The following is a 20,392-nucleotide window of genomic DNA, read 5'->3' on the forward strand; positions in this document are numbered from 1 at the left end:
CCAGGTAGTCCTCCTTTCATAAAGCAGTGTTTTGTGGTAGCTTTTATCTTCCTTCTCTGTTTGAACAGAATAAAGGTGGAAGAGGAGAAAATAATCCCTTTGAAATGAAGAAATTAGCACCTGGGTGGAAGGTGGTAATTGATCTGTTTCAAAAAGGATCAGCACGGCAGAGCTGTGAACAAATCCTTCTGCAGACAAGTCCAGCAGATAGTGGTCCCTCCTGGGCATGTGGCTGCTGGTCTGCCTCCTCTAGTCAGGCTTCTAGCAGCCAGCATGTTCCTTGTCCAGTGTGTTGCAAAAGCCTCAACAGCCAAATAAACTGATTCTGGCACATGCCCTGGAGCTCTTGCTGGGTACTGTGTCTCAGCTCCCTGTCCGTTGCCAGAGTAGGGGTGTTAAAACAACACATTCAATAAGCTGGAAAGCTTGAGTTTTCAGTTCTGGTGGCAGCTAGGTGAGACTGTTGCCTGCTCACAGGGGAACGTGTTCTCACTGCTGAAAGGTGGCCAGGTAACATGGTTTTGTGTCTTTACAGTGGCTCTGAGAAAGGAAGTAGCGTGACCGAAACACCGGTGATCAAAAAGCATAACGGACTGCATCTCACACTCCCAGATGCTCATGATACCGATTCTGGTGAGGAAACAAGATTTGTGCTTTCCCATCCTAAATGCATGCTTTTGTGAGAGAGGAATGTTTTGTCTTCTTTGGTGAGGGATGGGGTGGGGGAAAGCTGGTGGTGGGGCTGCGCACCTGTTGCTGGACTGGTGGTCAGGAGGTCCAGATCTGTCTCTAGAGCCATTTCTGCCACAGAACGTGTCACTGTGATTTGTCTATACTTCATCTTACCCATGTGTGAAACAAGGAGGTGAGTTCCAGCTTTCTTTCACGTTCTCTGAGACGAGCATAAAAGGTATTAGGTGGGAGTTCACGATACTTCTGCAAGAACAGTATCATTCAGTCCTGTTTTTTCCTCCTCCTTCCCCCCCCCTCCCCCCAAAGAAAAAAAAAATGTAATCCTTTTTAGAAGTCCTGATCAAGCAAACTATTATTGTGGCTTTGGAAAGCTGAGTGAGAGTGTCTATTCCTATTAGAGGGTGATTTGCTTTGGGATTTGTACATAAACCTTGTGATGCATTATTCTATGGTAAATACACATTCACAGTAACAGATACAGTCAGATGGAAATAACTGAGACATCAAAGCTAATCTTGGCAGGAAGGGGAATGGAAGCTTTCAGAGAACGCTGCTGACTTGTGATTTTATCAGAAGTCTCGTGATATTTGGTGCTTCCTTTAAAACCCTGACTCTCAAAATCAGATGATTATGTGAGAAACTTGCCTTTTAACTTGAAGGGTTTTTTAGGGAAGCAACTTTCTACCCTTGTGGATGTAGAAGAAAAAAAACCTTGCAAAGAAGATGAACCTCACAGACTCAGAAACCGGACAAGAAGATTTTTTTTTAAACTAACACTTAAACGGGTCTCATGCTTTGGGGCTAGGGAATTAGGGTTTGTCTGAATCTTAATCTTGAACGTTTGGAATTGGTAAAACTGAAGTCACATGCTCAGCATATACAGCTGAGATGGGAGACAAGTTCTTATGTGTTAAGTACATGAATTGTATTAATTTGTGTATTTAACTCCCATTTGTACCCACCAGTGGTTACAAAGCATTGCAAGGTTAGATCTTGAGCATACAAATGTTCAAACATCAAAACATTATTCACCATGTCTGCTCTTTTGTTTGTAGCATTAAACCCTTAGGGTCTATATTTATGACATTGTAATTTTACTGATTTTATACACACATATTTATGTAATTTTTAATCTGTTTATTCCATTTCCCTTTTATTACCCTTTGCTGAAATGAGTCTCTATTTTGTATAGATCTTTTTACTCATTGTTTATATGGCAGTGTTCTGTAGTCTTCAGTTTAATTAAAGAGAACAGGCCAAATTCAGCATAGATAAATGAAGAAGATATACTAAATGAATGTGTGCTCTTTGACATATTAAAAAAATAACTGGACAAGGGAGTGGATATGACGTGAAAGTTTCCTGGTGATACAAAATCACTTAGGATAGTCATCACTTGAGGATAATTGTGAAGATTTTTGAAATATATCGTGTCATCTCTGATGCTGGGCAGTAAAATGGACGTTCCATTTCAGTGAATATATGAAAATGGTTTGGAAAACACTGTAGGTAGTTTGCAGAATCCATCAGTCACTAGGCATTATTAGGCATCCCTGCCCCTTCAGCTCTAGCTGATGCTTAATGATGTATAAAAGGCATTCTGGGTGTGGATCCAATGCTCTTCTGGAGATCTCTTGCTTTGCTTTGTTGTCTGGAGGAAGGAGTGTGGCTACATTTAGGCTGCACGCACTTCACAGCATGGTTTGGGATTTTTGAGGCCAAATTGTTACCAGCAGAGCCTGTAATATTTTGATGTGCTGGTATGCCACCCTTCTAAGACCTCACTCCTGCCTCGTGCTCGTTCCTCTGCTGCAAACCTCCAGCACCTCCTCCAGAGTCACAGTAAAGGTCTGGCACGTTAGGTCTCTATGCAGTGCCCTCCTCAAAAAGCACCTGGGTTGGATACTAGTTCCAGCCTGCTCTTAGCCCAACTCTAGCAGCCAGCATGCAATGGAGCAGCCGTAGTTCAGCAGAAAATGCTGTGTGCCATGGCACTGCCTGCCAGAATGAAGAAATTAATGTAAAGTATAAGCTTTAAACCAGCTTTTCAGATGCATAAAGTGATTTGCACTGAATGCAGTTTGGTTTTCACCAAGAAATTTATTCTTCCTCCACTTCAAGAATCTGCGTTTCCATGCTAACATGGTTGCACCCACAGTGGTCATAAGGATGGGACTTGCACTGAAATCGTGCCATCCGCCTTAGCACAGGACTGGCACTGGCTGATTTCAGCAACGGTCTGTGGCTCCCTGCTCTGCAGGCTCTAGGTGCTGCTGTTCTCCATCTGCAGAGGAGAGGCAGCTGGGTCTGCTGTGCCGGTTGGGAGCCTCTCTGAAGGTAGAAGGAGGTGAGACTGGGGAGTACAGCTCCAGCCCCTCTGGCCCTTGTGCATCCCAGGAGCTGCAGCTGTGGCTGGCTGCTTTGAAGGAGAGAAGAGGTCTGATTTTTTTGCATATTTAGGGAACGGGCTTCCATTGTGAAATCCCCCGGGAGTGTGTGGCAGTATCGCTGTAACGCACAGGCACTCTGTGTTCTCTGGGTTCGTCACTGAAGGGGGGAGTTACTGCGTCCGGGTTTGACACTGGCCTCTCCCTCAGTTAGACCACAATGAGATTATTTGCTGTGCCAGAATTTTAGGTCTGTTGCGAGGAAGATTAATTCCTCTTTATTTTCTTTATCTTCTCCTAACTGAAGCAGTGTTCCTAACTAAATTCACCCATATCAGTCAGCTGCCTTGCCATTTCATTCTTTTTCTGATTTAGTCTTATCTTATAATGCTCTTGCCTGAAGTGATTTAGGCTGGGGAATTCTGTGTTTCTTATAAGCCTAGTAAATCTGCTGAGGTACATTTCTATTTTGATAGCAGTTTTTTGATGGATGCAAAACATTAAACTTGGACCTTCTTGTCTTATAACAACACTAGAATGGTGCTTTAAAATTATTTAGATATAGTTTGTGTGGCTTATATGCAGAGCTCATCACAACAAAATCAATTTTGTTATTTTTATGATTTCTTTCCAAAATACGTGGAGAGCTTTATTGTAAAATGTGAAGTTTATATTCTGTCTAGTGGAGCAGTTAAAAAGAGAAAGACTGCACTAAAATAACAAATTGATGTGATATCTTCTTATGCCAACATTTGCATGTATTTTGAGGCATGACATTAAAGTTCTGTGAGACAGGTTTTGTGGGGTTTTTTTAGCATATAAAGATCTACGTTTCCTTAGGAAATGATATTTTATAATGAGATATTTAGAGACTTTTTTTAAAATGTTGCTTGAAGTCTTTCTAGCTCCCCTCGCCACCCTGATGTCAGAGTCAAACCAGTGTGACACACGCCTGCCTTCTCTCTCAGGAGATGAGTGTGTTAGAGGTATACTCATCCTCTTTCCTGGCTCCAGTAGCCTTCAGCCCACCCCCACGGTCATCGCATTGCTTGCCTCAGGTTCAGAGCTGTGACTGAGCGCCTTTCAGTCCAGAAGGGCCGGGCTAGCAAAGACCTTCTCTTACAGAGTTTATTTGGGCAGATGAGCTTTAGGGAGCATTCCTGAGAGCGGTCCAGCAGAGATGGGTAAGAGCAGCAGTCACAGATGTGCAGTTAAGGGCTGGGATGGAGAGAGCCTTTTCGTCTGGCGTGTGTGTGTCTAGAACAAGGAGCATATCTGTGTCTGAGACTGGGCAGAGTTGGGAAGAGATTGGATGGTCTCTGCCTAGTGTGGTTTGCTTCCTTGTGTAGGCTGAAATGGGGAAGAAAATAAACATCAAAGGACTGGAATGCCAAAGGCTGATACATGCAAAGAGCCTCTGCTGTAAATTGCTAAGTAACTTGGGTTCCCTTGTTATGGCTGTGCAGATTGATGCCCACAGCACTGGACAAGATCAGTCTCCAATCGCAGGCTTTCCCCTCTTGGCAGCTACCAGGCTAAGGAAGAGAAAGAGGAGAGGAGTAGCTGACTCATGTTCCTTTGTGTGCAGCTAGCTCGTATTGATATTCCTGTAAAGCCTGCTTTGTGAGGGAAGGATGTAGATCCTAAATGGCTGTTCAGCCTCACAGCAGTGTGTGAACCTCTCCAAAATACACAAAGGTGCCTTACAGTGACATAGTTTCCTTGGATTGGCTTGCAAGGAAAAGAGGATTTCCTTGAGCTCTGTGAGGACGTGAATAAAACACAAGCCTGTCTTCCCACCCAGTGCAGTCAGACCAGTACTACATACGGGTGCTCACAAGAAACACAGCTCCAGAAAGCCTCTCTGAAAGAGAGCAGTCTTGGCAGAGAAACGTAATACTTAAAGTTGTTTTCAAAGCATATTAACATGATCTAGTGCTAGTATCTGGTAGAAGTTGGTTAGGCTGACTGCAAAATCCCCAAAGCACATGTAAATTTTTTCCAAATTTGCCAATCTAGAAGTAAGGTCTGCCTTCACTTCCAAGTGCTCCTAATGACATCTCTAGCTGTTCACATGGCCATTTCCTTGTTGCCTCTGCTCTGCAAAAATGCTGTCTGTGTTTTGAATGGCAGGGATTAGTGCCTGGTAGTTTTTCCTGTGTTGAACAAACCTTGTCTGACTCAAATTTCTGGGAGTTTTGGTGAAATTTCTCCTAGGTGAAGGGAGGAATGGGGTCAGACTGTGAGTAGGCAGGGCAGGGAGAGGAATCCCATGCAGTGAAACAGGCTGAAGATTAATCTGTTAAATAAACTGTTAAATATAATAAATTCTCCTTGCAAAGCAGAATGGCTTTTACTGTACCATTAAAGCCATAATTGCTACATTACTGCACTGTCATCTCTTGGAACATTAGATCAGGAATGTCTTTGAAAATACATAGGAATTTAAGAAATGCATCTAGGAAGAGCACATTTGCATTTTCCAAGGGAGCCGTGGGAGGCGCCTGTTCTGCAGGGCTGTTTTGAAGTTCTCCTGCTTAAAATGAATGACATTAGTTAGCGGTGAGATAATGGGACAGATATTTCCCATAGCAGTTTTAGGCTTCCAGTTGCACTTCCAGTTGCACAGAGGCAGCCTCTCCCTATCCATGACACTCCCAGGCAGGCAATGCCGGCTGCGATAAATGCTGTGGGCCGTATCTTGCCCTGTGCTGCACCAGTGTCTTTGCCAAGGAGAGTGGGGTGGAAACAAGCCTCCTCTCACGCCTGGCAGAAGGCGGCTGGGTCCCAGCTCAGCCTTCAGAGGAGTGCTAGCAAGGGGACCACGGCTAGGGGACCACACTGCTCTGCCTGCCGGCGCCCTGGCCCCATGCAATGGTGTGCTGGCGAGGGTTCTGCTGGTGAGGAGGTGTGGTTTGGCAACCCTCTTTTCAGCTGTGCTTCAGCTGGAAAAGCACACACTCCCTCTCCGAGAGACTGCTTAATGCATAAGCACCTTGACAGGTTTTTTGCCTCTCTGTCCCTTCCCTTACCCAGAGCCATCCCAGCTTCTCTGAGTACCTGTTACTAGGCTTTGCTGCTCCTTCAGGGTGGCTGCAGTGAGAGAAAGCAGGATTTTAACTCCAAGATCTTGTGGTCTGTCAGGTCAGCCTGTAAGGAGAGATGGAAGAGTAATGCTAATCAGCACAAGTGCTTCAGTCACAGCAGCTCTCCAGAGAAAGAGCTTATCAATCTTAAAGTCACATTAAATCTGTGTATATTAAAATATTTATTTCCCAAAGCTTTACAAAAGCAACTGTGAAATCTTATTTTGTAGCTTCTTATTTTGCTACCATCCTCTTGGTACCACTCTGAGAGGTTGGCTCACCAGTATAATCCCACTTTCAGCACTGGTGAATGTGGTCTCTGCCCATGCATTCTTCCTGGGAGCAGCTTTTGATGTGATGTCTTGTCCAAGAGATGTGGGTGCCAAATACTTTGTTCTTGCATAAATGTTGCAGTGCGTACTAAAGATTAATATAGTCAATGCACTGAGCTCTCTGCTCCCCAAGGTTAAATGAAAAACCACGCTCCCTCTAAACCAATAGAACGATACTGATGTCGCTTGAAGTGTGTGTGCTGTGTGAATGATGCCAAGCTAGTCTGTAAAACTATACTAAGATTTTACATTAGCGGGCCATAGTTTGTAATTGTGTAGTGAGAACGTGCTTACAAAACAGGTTACTAGTAAGTATTTGTGGGAAATATTTGATGGTAGAGTTCTGCTTTCCAGATGAGCTAAGTACAGTAGCTTCATTGATGAATGCTAAGCAGACCTTTATAAAATTACTGTCTGTCTCTTAATTCGCTTGTTTGAGCTGCAGCCCTTGGGTAATTTAGTGGGGTTTTTTTCAGTAAATTAACCTTTTATAAAACATGGCTCTCCAGTTGGTCATGCCAGAATTCAGTGGAGTATTGCATAAAACTGATGCAGTAAGTGGAGAATCAGACCTGCTGTCTTAATGAGTCAAATAAATACCCCAAAGAAGTATAAAATGCATTATTGTTCGTGTTTATTTGGTCCATAGGATCCCAGCGAGCCTCTTCCCTTGCCGCATCAAGACTGGAACAGGCCATGTCTGAAATAACTATGCAGAGCAGCGCAATGAAGCAAGGACCTATGCAGCTGTGGACAGCTCTTGAACAAATTTGGCTACAAGCTGGTAAGACCTGGACCACCTGGAATTATTTTTTCCCTCCAGTGGTGAATGAGATGACATAAGTATTAGCAGAGTACTTGAAATCAGTAGTTAATGCCTATCTTAGCTGTTTTTTAAAATACCACTTATTTGATTCAATATAACAATAAAATATTGGAGTAGTGCAATATTTTAGCTCACTTCGATTTTTCTATAACACACAGAAAACTTCAGTCATTGCTAAAATATGCTTTTAAAAGAAGAGGGTAGGTAGTTCTTCATTAAAAATGGTAGTTGGTAGGGATAGTTCTTTTAATTCTCCTTTTCCTACATGCTTCCCCGTAATGTGACTGAGCAAACCATGCATTGTTATTTAAACTGGGATCTTTCCAATCTTTGCTGAGGTTTAAGTGAAAATTATTATAAAGAATAAGTCCTTCACTCATTTTATCTTTGTCTGTTAGAATCTCCCACGGACTTGTAGGCTGCGTGTCAGTTTGAGACACTCATGCAGAGATGCTACAGCAGAGCACATAAAGGGAAGAGAGAACAGTGAGAAGGAACTCTACCCAGAGGCAATCTCCAAACTTGTGAAAGGGTTTTATGTAGCACACTTGGTGAGGAACAGAGTTGCACAGCATGTTCTGCCATTTTCATTCTAGCATTTCAGAACCGATAGAAAGACTTCTGACCCTGCAATTTTGCTCTTAAGAGACACAGCTTTTCTGCCACAACTCGGTCCACAGTTGTGTGCCTGAAATTACATTTGAGTGCTCTGAGTGCTTCTTAGATGTCTCTGCTACCATTTGCAATGAAAAAAAGAAAAAAAAACCCCAGAGCCCACTGGAACCTTGCAGATAATTTGCTATTCTGTATGCAGGAGAACCTTTCAAATTCTCATTTGGCTAATATGTACAATTGACAATTTTCACATAAAACCTGGCAGTCTCACCCTACTTCTCAGCAAAGATTTTTATAGCTCTTTTTGTGGGCCATTTCCTACCAATTAGACTTCAGTTCTGGTAGAAAATATGTGACATTCTTCTTGTTACAATTTGACTATTAAAGAACAAAAGAAATTACCTTATGGAATGCATAATCTTTTAAGTTAATCACATGTTCACTTAATGGCTTGTGTGTATGTAAATTTCAATGATGTGCTGTGGGCTTCAAAATCACTAGCAAGATTTTGCTTTGTTCAGTTTATGCTCCTGATTTAAGGCTGCAGAGGCGGCTGGTGGGGAGCTAAAAAACCAGTTTATTGTAATGAGAAGTCAGGTGTCTGTTGTCCATCATCCTGCAGATAGCTCTAGGCAGTTTACATTTTTGTTGCTGTGTGAAAAGACAAAAGCAATAAAGACCTAGTGCTTGCTGTGACCTAGCTGTGAATTGCTACGATTACTTTTCAGTGTAAATCGAGTGTGTTTCTCAAAGGTGTTAATTAATTCTTTTAGATTGAATTTATTTTTATAAGCTGTAACTTTTCTGTCCTATGCTATCATTTTTTAAATCTTTGTTTTGTTTCATGCTTGCTTTTAACTGGACTTGAATCAGGACTGATATTCTGAAAATACATACTGTGACTGCTTTGTACTTTCGTTACTGAAGTCAGTTATTGTTATAGATGTAGTTTAATGAGCTCTTGATGAGGTACTGCCCATTCTCTTCTCGCAGTAGTGTAGAAGTCATTGCATTCTGGTATCCTGAGGGATGAGGAGAGAGATGCAGGTATTTTGGGGTAGTCTTTACTCTCTGGAGAAGAGCACAGCACCTAAGTAATCAGAGGACTTCTTTGAAGTGGGTTGAATCTTACACTGGGCTTTAGTGAGTGGAATAATCCAAAAAGGTATCACTGACCCTCTGTACTAGAATCTTTCCCATCTGGAAGGAGGGGAATGGAGGAAGAAGTATACTTGTAAGAAGTTAATATCTGCCAAAATAGAGATATTTCATAAATAACAACTAAAATATGTGGTTAAAAACAGCTGAGGTAGTCAGATGATTTTGTGTTACAGCTCACCCCAAAATTAACAGCTATTGAAAGCAACAGGCCGATTAGTGTAACATTCTGATGTCTGCACCCAGAGTCTCTTCATGTTCATGATAGAGCTGCACCAGTGTGCTGTAGATTTCTATCAGGTTTAGCTTGGACTTGTCCTTTTTCAGTCAATGACTCATCTTGTGACGCTAGGCAAGTTGCCTAACTTTTTCATACCTCAGTGTCCTATCTCTACAGGGAAAAAATGTTAATCTGCCTTTGGGAAATGGCTTGTGTTTTGTTTTTGTTGTCATTTACACTTTAACCTTTTTAGCATGAATCATAAACCTTTAGATAAGATTATTACCAGTTCCTGACCTCATATTACAGCAAATTTATAACAAAGCATCTGTCCTTTTCAGACACTAGCAGGACACAGCTGGCCATGTCTCTGAGTGTGGGCATGGATTTAGAGCACCAGGCTGCAACCAGGTCTGGGTTCCACTAGAGGCGTTACAGTTCCCGTGCTTCTTTATATCCCAAGGCACAAAAAGTAGTTGTACCTACTGACTGAGAAATAGGTATACAAAACTAGCTATCCCATAGCTATGTGAGGTTGTTCTTACATCCCTCCAAGAGCCAGGCCACCGAGCCAGCACATACGCTTGCAAGGGCATGTCAGTGGGTGGTAGTGATCAGATGGTGTTTATGTAGGGAATCGTTACTGCATCACCGTCCACCTGCAGCTGCAATAGCAGTTCCTGTTGTACCTTGGCTTTCCCTGCAGCAATGCCTAGTGAACTTTGGCACACTAATTTTTTGTGGCTTCCTCTAAACAGTCAAAGAGCTACTTGATGGATCTGTGGTCTCTAGAAAGAGTCCTCTTCTCTTTCACACATCCACATAAAACTGTGAATTCTTACTGTTAATCTTGCGTCCAGTCATCCCTTGTAGAACCAGCTGGGAGTACAGTCATCTGCAGCAGGGAACTTAGCACATTTCTTCACTGGGCTTCCATATCTTCCTGTTTTCCCTGCAGGTAGTCACAATTAGCTTTGGAAGAGTACAAGGTCTGCTGTCCCCAAAGACTAGAGAGGTTGTCCACTCCCTGCGGCAGGTGTGCTTAGAGGAATACTAATAGGTATACTCTGTTCTCAAGTATTCTGCAGCAAAGACTGTGATTAACACAGCTTGTCTGGTCCCTTTTAACAATAACCTCCCAGTCCTCTTGAAATGTAATGGCTTCTTAGTTGTCTCATTAGGCTGTGACATTAATAACCCTGAACATTATTCTTGGCCTCAAGTCTCAGAAACAGCTAATTTCAAGGAATACTCAGGAAGGGTGCTGCAGCAGACAAGCTGCTGTTGTACAGCTCCAGGAGAGGTGGTCTTTATGCGATCCATGTGACCATTTTTCCTTTCTGTTCTACGTTTCATGACTGAAAGCTTGAATTCAGCTTTGAGAGAAGGAACTTCTACAATTGGTGCAGCTTGTTAACTCCTTCTGCCTCTTGTTGCAGAAAGAGCTGCAAGAGGAATCCTGGAGATTACTGGTGATAATACTGCTTGTGCTAACAAGAGAAATGTCTGACCTCGGAACTATTTCTGCCCCTTACTTCCTTTTAAAAATCATGCCAGTTCTCCTCCTTTCTGTTCAGAAAATACAATCATACAGTTTGGCTAAGGGAAATGTACTTGAAATAGTTCAAATTTATGACCAAAATTTACCTTCATTCACCATTTTTATGAGGTCACTTTTGACCCAGAGAGTGAAGTGTGTCACTACTGAAAAGAAATAGTTTTAATAATTTTAAGCTCTGTTGGTAACTGGAGTGATTTGTTATCTGAAGTATGTATGATTGTTTTTCCAGGCAGTAATAACCATATGCTCTATTTATACGGAGCATTTTAGAATGCTGCAAGCCAGTTTTAATAAGAGTTCCAATATTCCAGCACCTGTTGCTATATTATTTTAAGCTTTACTTTTAACTACAATGTCCACTTTGTTTGTCTTTACTACTACTTTATATCTGACAATTTAGCTTCTTGACTAACCCAATGCTTTACCAAATATGGCCACTCACAGCAAAGTAGGTCTGGTAATTTGATCTAAGGTTGGCTAAGTGCCTGCTAAGCATAGTCTGCGAACCTCGCCAGGTAGACCTAAGACCAATTTAAAGAAAAATGACAGGATAACTATTCCTTGTACTCATAGTGAGGCTGGAGCGGGCTACCTGCTGTCTCAGTAACGTCCTAGAAGTTTGCCCTTAGGAAAAAGTACTGTAATGAACATGCCATGAGCAAGAAATGTAAAGAGAGCCAGTGTAGCAGAGAACAGTGAGCTAATGGAAAAACATCTGCTCCCCCAAGTTATGTACAGCAGGAACATTTTTTTCCCCCTTCCCAAAATGCTCATGATTTATTTATTTTATTCTAAATGGGCTAATTCCTGGGAAAAAGCTGGGTTAGAGGAAATGGGCTTTGTTCCACGAGGACGTGTCATCGGGGCTAGTGGGCTGGAATCTTCAACCCCGGCTGGCCCACAGCCGCACAGCGGGCACCCCGGCAGCAGCCAAGGGCACGGCCAGGCCCTCCCCTGCTGCCCCTCGGCTCACCAAGCGGAGCTTGTATTTGCACAGCTTGTGCACGGGTATTTAAATGCTCCTACTTCACAAAGCTTTTAGCAATCCTAAGCCCTCTCAGGTTATTAGCTCTGATATTAAAGGTGTTTGTCAGGTTTGGGAGACTCTACTGACATCTCTAAAATAGCTGGGGTCTGATACTGTCCTGTGATGCAGCATTAGTTGTTGAAGCATTTCTAATTTTATTTTTTTTAAGTGCTTTCAAATTTTAGAATTTCAAATTTAGGCCTTCCCCATTCACTGCCTGAGTTTTTGAGCTCCATAGGTGCTGCTGATTTTTGTGGCTCTTTACAGTGACACAAAGCAGTGTGGGAAGCTGGAGCCTGATGAGAAGAAGCAGGAGGGAACCCTTTATTACACAGCTGATATTGGGGGGAGTAAAGGTATACTGCAAAGGTGGCTGTCTTGCAGTGTTTACTTACTAGGAGGGAGCAGGAACACTTCACACTAGAGACAGAAATTATTAATTGCTCTAGTTTGGTCCCCTTTGAAATGTTATTGGTGAAGTTAAGAAGCCAGCAGTGGTTCTGGTAAACCTCCTGATTTAGCAAGCTCTGTCTAGGCTTTTCTGGTGCAGGCTAAGGATCACCAAATTCCTAATTTCTCTTCACCTAGATGTCCTCAGGGGGATACTGGGTTTTCATCTACACTCTCCAGCTTGGTTTATTTTATTTCTATCAACAATTAATTTAAAAAGTCAAAAAGTCTGGCATTGGTACTTGCATTTTGGATTCCTTCCCCCATTCCTGAGGTTTCTGGATATTTCGTATTGCTGGAGAGGACATGAAACTTTGTGGACTGATAATCCATTGGCACAGGCAGTCTTCAAAGAGCACATGCCATTTCTCGAAATCTGGGACATGCAAACATGCTTTTGTGTGTGAACACTCACTTGTGAAGGAAGCAGGCAGCAGCTAGCAATGCTCTTTGTTAAGCAATCTGTAGATCTTTTGCCAAGAGATGGAGAGAAACCTGTTGCACTGCCAGTAGTACCCAGAGAACGACATAGGGTATCAAATACTAACATTTCCTCAGCTGCTCAGTAACTTTTGGATAAAGTGGTAAAGTGTACATAGTCATGAAGAAGGAAGCAGGACATTTATTCGTACCAGAGACAGAAGATAGGAATTTGTACTTGACTGAGCTGGAATATGGAGACTTGAAAGTCCTCTCTTTGCCTATAGCCTGTAATATGTGTTTTGAGGGAGGGTACAAAAAAAGCCCAAAATGTGCCCTTCCAAGAGAAGCATTTTTGTATCACCCTTATCAGTGGTGGCTTTATAGCCTAAAAGACAGTGGCTTGCTTCTCCCAGCTGGGAGAGAGCTGTTTCCTCCCCAGCAAACAGGGCCCCACTTTACAGAAAGTAACCAGCTATCTTGTAGTATTTCAAGTAATGTTTTGACTGCACCATTTAGTATAGGAGGTATAGAAACTTGTGTAGCTTCCAGAAGCTTTCCTCTAATGCTGCCTTGGTAAATAAAGAAGGTTAGTGGCCATTTCAGCCCCTGTGAGGCTCAAAGCTTGGAAATTTAAAGGGGGTCCCTGGATTCCATTTAACTACCATTTTGCATGCAAAGACAACCTTTGAGGATCTAAATCTGTTGGCTCATTCAGAAGAGTGAGTGGCTGAACTCAGGTGGATGGGAACACGTGGGAGTTTCTGTTCTGTATCAAAGGTTTGCATCCAATGAAATTACTGCATTCAGGATACGGCTTGAGGAATCTTCTATCTGATCTGCCCACAAATTGTCAAGGTAGTGTGTGCAGGGTGGTGTCATAGTGTGGAACAATGACTAAACATCACCTGTCAGAAAGGCAAGGCAGCGGGGGATCCCTTTGTCAGGGTAGTAGGTCTGTATTCACTGCGGAAGGCAGAGCTGTCTCAGAGGAGTGTCTTTCCAGCTGGCTACTACGGCCTGCTGCAGTAACAAGCATTAATAGCTCCTGAAGGCAGATGATGTGGAACAGAAATCACCTCCCTACACATCATCAAAGGTGCTCTCACCTTCTTGAAGTGTGAAGGGCTGCTCCCCACTGTACTGTCCTACTGGTCATCTGGCTGCATTGAGCTGGCTGTGTTGCTATGCAGTAGCATTTGCAGGGTGCATAGGAGTAGGCAAGTGCTTTAGATCCTGCAGGCACACACAACTGAGTGATGTGGAGCAGCCTGCTTTGTGGGAGTTAAGTGCTGCATCTTGGATAACACCAAACGTGATTCGCAAGGAATGAAATTTTAACTCTTGGTCGCATTGCAGAAATACATTTCAAATCTGTTTGATTTTTTTGGCTAGAATTACAGTTGTTGCTGGTTCTGTGGTGAAAAGCGCAATCACTCTTGGCACTGCTTTGAGACACTTAGGAAACAGGAAATAGAGTCAGTGTTCAAGGTGATGGCAGGCAACTCTTCCTCAGACTAGCACTGTGATGCAGACACAGGTAGATTACACTGCTGTTACTCCTCTGGTGGACTCCCTAACAGAGCTCTGTCAAGTAATTTATCTTGAAGACAAAATAAAGGAGCTTAACTGTAGGAGACCAAACCGTCGGTGTTCTGGGAAGTGCTGTCGGTCTCTGTGTTTGTTACTGGTCTTTGGAGAGCGAGTAGATTATATGCTTCTGCCAATTCTCACTTGATTAAGGTTCTTCACTGTAGATGAGCTTAAATGCTAGCAGAGGCAGCTGGAAGAACTAGGAGCTCATATTAGCAGTTATGATAATCTGAGTGGAGATGCATGCTGCTCTCAGAGACTGGGCTCAACATTAAGAGTGGTGTATCAGTGGAAGTCTAGTTGCAAGTCAAGACAAAGGAAGCCATAGCCGAACAACAGCAGAGAAGGCTGGACAGTACTGCAAGAAAGCACCGATGGTAAACGTAAGATGGATATGGGAAAGAAGTGAAACATGCTAGACTAGGCCAGGCCTTGGTGTCAGCTGGATAGCTGCTCATGGTCTCAGTGGATGCAGGCTCAAGCTTCAAAAGCAGTGAATTAAAGGAGACAGTGCATAATTCATTCCATCTTTGCCCATCCATGCAGTGCACTATCTCAGTCCGTACCTATAGGTAAAAATGCTGAAATATTTCCTAATAATCATCCGCACTCAGAGTTTCTAGGATTCCTCCAGGGAGGCTGATGGAGGAGGTAATGATCCAGGCTTTCATCTCTCTTTGCTCAGTAGCATTCAGAGAGCCTTTGGTGGTACTTGGTTGAAAACAGAATGTACATTTGTTTAAGTTTTTATAAAGGTGATGTTAATTGAGAGAGTGAGAGCAAGGAAGCTTGCAAACATGGCCTTTAGCTTCAAAGCTGCAAAGTATGTCAGTACCAAGAATGATGTAGTCCAACAGTTGAAGGTTCACAAACGGTTTCCTTGAAGCATTGAAGCTTTCACAGAATAAGAAGTACAGTGTCAGCCTGAGGAGATACCCTCTGTTTTGGAGTAGAATTTGGTGCCACATCTCTATCACAGAACTTCCTTGGAAGGGCTGCTAACTTGGTTAGATGTCTATTTACAGCATGATTAGGTGATACAAGGAGATAAGCTGCTAACCCAAGTAACACAAAGGCAGGTGTTTGAGTACTTTCAGTACCGTTGAGGAGGCAGAAGTATTACCATGATAAATGTAATGAGTCCTTGTTTTTTGGTTTTGATTTCTGTCTCTAGCTGTGTTTTTATTCTGTGTTGCATGAGTGTATCTTGTTAATCTGTAAATAAAATTAGTATATAATAGAAGTGAAAAATGAGTTTACAGAAAACATTTTTTTAATGCAGGCCTTAATGATTTCTCTTAATGTCTATTTTTAGCTGGGTGAGTGCACTCCTTTCCTTTCGTAACCCAAAGGCACCTCTCTCATTCTTTTTTTATGCTAATTAGGCCTCCCACACCATTAAATCATGCTGAACTGCAAAGAAATTGACTGAACTTTAATATGCTACATTACCATACCATAAAATACAATTTGTAGATCTTATTTAAATTCTGTTTTGCTGCACTTCCTCTAAATAATTGTTTTTACTGAAGAAGATTTACAGGCATCATTGAAAGAAAAAATAAGCACTCTCTATTTTGCATGCATTGAAACACCGACTGCGCGTAATTTCACATCTAAACCTGCTTTGTCCCAGTTCTTCTCTGAATGAAACAACTCACATTGTGCTCTTAGCTGCTAATAAAACTTTTAATGTGGCAGCATCCAGAACTTCTGCTGACTTCAAATAGTGCCAGGATTTTACACCTTCTTTTGTGCTACTAAGTTTGTGCTACCTTCGCAAACGAAGTGTTTATCTTCAGGCTGTGAATCGTCCCTTTGCATGTCCCCATCCTCATTATTGCCACATGCACAGCATAAGCTGCTATGCAGCACTCGGCCGGAAAATGCTCTGTTCCCTGGGAAGCAGCAAGTAAAATACTGTCCTCCCGCAAACTTGTGAATAAGGCTGCACACATACTCAGCTTGACAAGGTACATGGCCTTGCTTTCAGTTATTATAGATAGCTGCAGCCTCTTGGAGCCAAGGGAAGGGATGCATGCTGAGATTTTATAATGATTAACCAGAGAGAAATGTATATGAGTCACTCTTAAAGAGTCTAGCTCTTACCAGTGTTTTGCTCGTGTTGACAGCCTTGGAGAGTGACATTTATCTGTAGTACAACCTAGGGATGGCTAAGAAATATTCGAGCATTTCTTGACAATGTCTCGCTGTTCTCCCAGAAGGAGCACTTCAGAAGTGGAAGGGTGTTCAGCCCTGCTGTCATTTCAGTACACGATCGTTTTCAGTGTGCCAACAGAAATGCTATTTATGGTCTCAGTCTCATATCAGATAGGCCAAGGAGGAACCTTTCTGCAGTCAGGCAGGACTGTCTTTGGGATGCTCTCCTGCTCACCTCTACCCAGCAAGCTCTATGTCAGCACGCCAAGTCCCCACAGTCATCTGGGTCTCCCAGTGTTTTGAAACTGGCAGAGTTTCAAAGATATTTAAGAGGCATTTTCAGGCCAATTTCCCCCCTCACAGAGACTTCCTGAGAATACTCACTGCCTTTAAAAGTCAGGGCATTTAGGGTTGTGTCTAATTTTAGAATTATTTATCTAAATATGAAGCCTGAATTAGTCATTTTGGATTGGACTCTTGAGCTGTCAATACTTACTGCATTACCACATCAGTTAAAAAAAATGAGACTTTGAGCTTTTGCAGTGATAACACACAGAACATAAATAGGTTATGAACCAAAGAGCAATGACTGCTGTATGAGAGGGAAATTATTTTATATACATATGTGCATGCATACATACATATTTCTCTAAAAACAGTTTCCCTTTTCAGTTACATGTGGCAGTGAGTATCACTTTTGAAGCCTTCTGCAAGGATTTAATGCATAATAAATCCTGAGAGATGTTAAAGTTTAACCATGAGATATGAAATTTATGTTTAACATGAAAAAATATTTGATTAACAAATTGACAGTCAAGCACATTAGTATGCCTCTTACTTTTTTTTTCTTAAGAAAATCACTAAGATAGTTGCTGATAGTTGAAGAAAGTAAATGACTGAGCAGTCTTTTCCAAGAGTGCTCTTTTTTTTTTCTGTGGAGTATTTATGAGGAAGCAAACATGTGAATACACAATATAAGTCTCTATGATACAAGCCTTTGGATTTTAATAGTCTCTGAAAAGTTAAGAGACAACTGTCTCATAAACTAGACAAATAAGCAGAGAGAAACACTTTTAATCATCTTTTAAAATATGGATATACTCTTTTAAAAAAGTTATCTAATGTCCAGCTCAGTCAGATGTATCCTATTACTCTGACATGTTTAAAGTTCTCAGTAGACAGTGATGGCTTATTCTGTTCTTTTTTTCCTCAGATTATTTGGAAATACATATGATGGCTTCAAATGGCTGCCAGCCCTGCTTCCTTAGGGCTCAGTTCAGCACTGTTTACATTCCTGATTGAGAAATCCTTAAGGCTGTCCTCTGTCAGGACAACACCTAAAGTTGCCCATGAACATCTGTCTAGAGCCCTTAGCATTAAAAAAACCTCATTCAGTCCATCCACCTGTAATAGTAAGCACTAACCATAGTAGTAAGCACTGTGTGGGATCATGGTCTCGTGTTTTAATATGCTAAGGGAGGTGATATGTAATTAAAGTGAAGAAGGGTCTCTGACTTATTTCAACTAATGGTAAGGTGGTTTTGGTTGTTTTCTCTTTTTTTAGCTGAACTCTTCATGGAACAACAGCATCTCAAAGAAGCAGGCTTTTGTATCCAGGAGGCAGCTAGTCTTTTCCCCACATCTCATGCTGTACTGTACATGCGTGGGAGGCTTGCAGAGATGAAAGGCAATTTGGAGGAGGCTAGGCAATTGTATGATGAAGCACTCACAGTGAATCCAGCTGGAGTGGAAATTATGCACAGCCTGGTGAGTTTGCAGGAGCTCAGCTCCATTATAGTATTTATGTTCCTGATTAACTGTAATAAGAGGGAGGGGGCTCGTGCTTGCTTTGGATGCCATATTCTTCCTAATCCTGAGAGCAAATTACTATTCCAAGAATAAATTGGGTAGTTTGAACCTCTATTTTAAGACTGGATTGAATGTTTTTAACTAACTAGGACTTGTGTCAAAAGTAAATATTTTAATTGACAAAGGCTGATAGCTTTGGAAGTAAATTCATTGCTTTGTCTTTGCTGCTTTTCCTACTAACTGTTATGCATTTTAAGTAAACAGTACACTGATGTTTGAAAGATCTGAACTAAATAACTATAGAATATACTTATATACAGGGTTTGTAAACCTGGGGCTGGAGTCTTGTGTCTACTCAAATCAAGAAAAACTATGAGTTTACAAAAAATTAATCTGATATTGTCTTTAGCTGTGGCTTAGCTCCAACATTGTGTAGGGGCAGTGACTCAATATTTGTGGGGGTTTTGTGGTAACACTCCTATCCAGAAAGTATTTTTTCTGTTGCATCACCCCCCAAAACAAACTTACTTACTTACAATGGGCTTCGAGAGTAATAATAATACAGGGAGCTTTGTGGAAGACCAAAACCCACTTCTCTTAGGAAATTAGAGCAGTTAATCATATTTCACCAGTGATGTGTCTTGTTAACTGCAGCTCTTACTAGGTCACTATCTAGAAGTGTTTCTTGACTAATTTTAACAGGAATTCTATATCCATGTAACTGCTTTCTGTCTTTGCCAGCAGATTTGTATTTTGTGGCATGAATTTGGTCCTGATGAGGTTTGCAGGCAACTCAAAAACTGAAGAGGTATCAATGCACAAGAGGACAAATGTAAAGTGAAGTTATAATTGAGATAAAATAGAACCTAGAGGCAAGGGATGAGATATTTGGTAATAATGAATGTTCAGTGCAAAGCCAGCAGATGAATAGCTGGTGCACATGCTGGGAGAAGGTTACAAAACAGCTGTATACAGATTTACATGGGGCAATAATATTACTTTGTGGCTGTGATCCAACATTTACAAAATCAGTCGGTAAGAACCTGGCAAGATAGAATGTTCTTTGCTCAGTTAGTGTAATGATTTCAGACAAGTCACTGATATCAGCGCAGCCATCAAGTTAGATGCCACCATGATGCTAACAGATTAATTTTTGTCTTATTTTATGGGCAGAACCACATACTGTGTCTTCCCATTTCAGTTGCTTGCAATTTCTGAAACTATAGTAATTTGGAATAAAAATTTCTGAGATGCACATTTGCTCTGACCTAGTTTAAGTTTTCTGTGGAAAATGTCACCCAACCTGTCTTAACTGTTTCCAAAAATGAGGCTAAAGTAGAGACCTTAAAGGCTTCTGCGACATCTTTATGTGCTTTAGTGTCTCCAGGTCCTGTCAGGAGTGGGTGGTCTTTGTAATGTATTAATGCACTTTTTGCTATCTCTAAGAAAATCACTTCTAGGTTATCCAAGTTATAACCTTTAAAATACACATTTTGTATATGCTTAGTAGATAGATATTTCTGAAAACTCTAAAGAGTCTATGAATGCTTATTCCCCTCAAACCCCAGCAAAGACCATCATTTCTTACTCAAAGGATTGGAGTAAAATTTAGGAGAGGCGAAAAGGTCAGTGAGATGAGGAATTTGGGAGCAGAGACTCAGTCTATAAGTAAGTAGAGAAAAGGAAAGATAAACTCAGTAACAAAGTGAGAGAAGTAAGGATAGATAAAAATAAGATACAGTAAGGATAGGTAACACTGAATAAGACCGGATAGGTCAGAAGAATGAGATGGGGTTAAGGAACCAGGCCAAGACACATGGGTTGAGGGGTGGGCATGTTAGAAAGGATGAACTTAAGGGATGGGTGTTATGAAAGAGACAAAGGAGCATGGATCTGTAAGAGTACTTCTACTCATAGCCTTCGGTCTCCATAAAACTCTGAATCTTCCCATCCTGGTGCCAGCAAGTATCAGTGAAAATCACTTGCGCATGTGCCTCATCTCCTTCAGCTTGGCCGTGCTGCCCGCCTGTGGTTTACGCCTGTTAGCTAAGATAG

General features: G+C 41.8%; 1 protein-coding gene across 1 annotated transcript in view; it reads left to right on the plus strand.

The window, feature by feature from the left end:
- The window catches only part of LOC104540510 (tetratricopeptide repeat protein 7A-like), a 94,388-nt gene extending 75,870 nt beyond the window's left edge, over positions 1 to 18,518 (plus strand). The window contains 4 exon segments of the mRNA XM_010184339.1: positions 536 to 633; positions 7,148 to 7,282; positions 18,093 to 18,353; positions 18,356 to 18,518. Coding sequence (XP_010182641.1) covers positions 536 to 633; positions 7,148 to 7,282; positions 18,093 to 18,353; positions 18,356 to 18,399 — 538 coding nt within the window. The 3' untranslated portion in view covers positions 18,400 to 18,518.
- The last annotated feature ends 1,874 nt before the right edge of the window (positions 18,519 to 20,392 follow it).

Source organism: Mesitornis unicolor, unplaced genomic scaffold (genome assembly GCF_000695765.1).
Source record: "Mesitornis unicolor isolate BGI_N332 unplaced genomic scaffold, ASM69576v1 scaffold22615, whole genome shotgun sequence".
NCBI classification, from domain to species: domain Eukaryota; kingdom Metazoa; phylum Chordata; class Aves; order Mesitornithiformes; family Mesitornithidae; genus Mesitornis; species Mesitornis unicolor.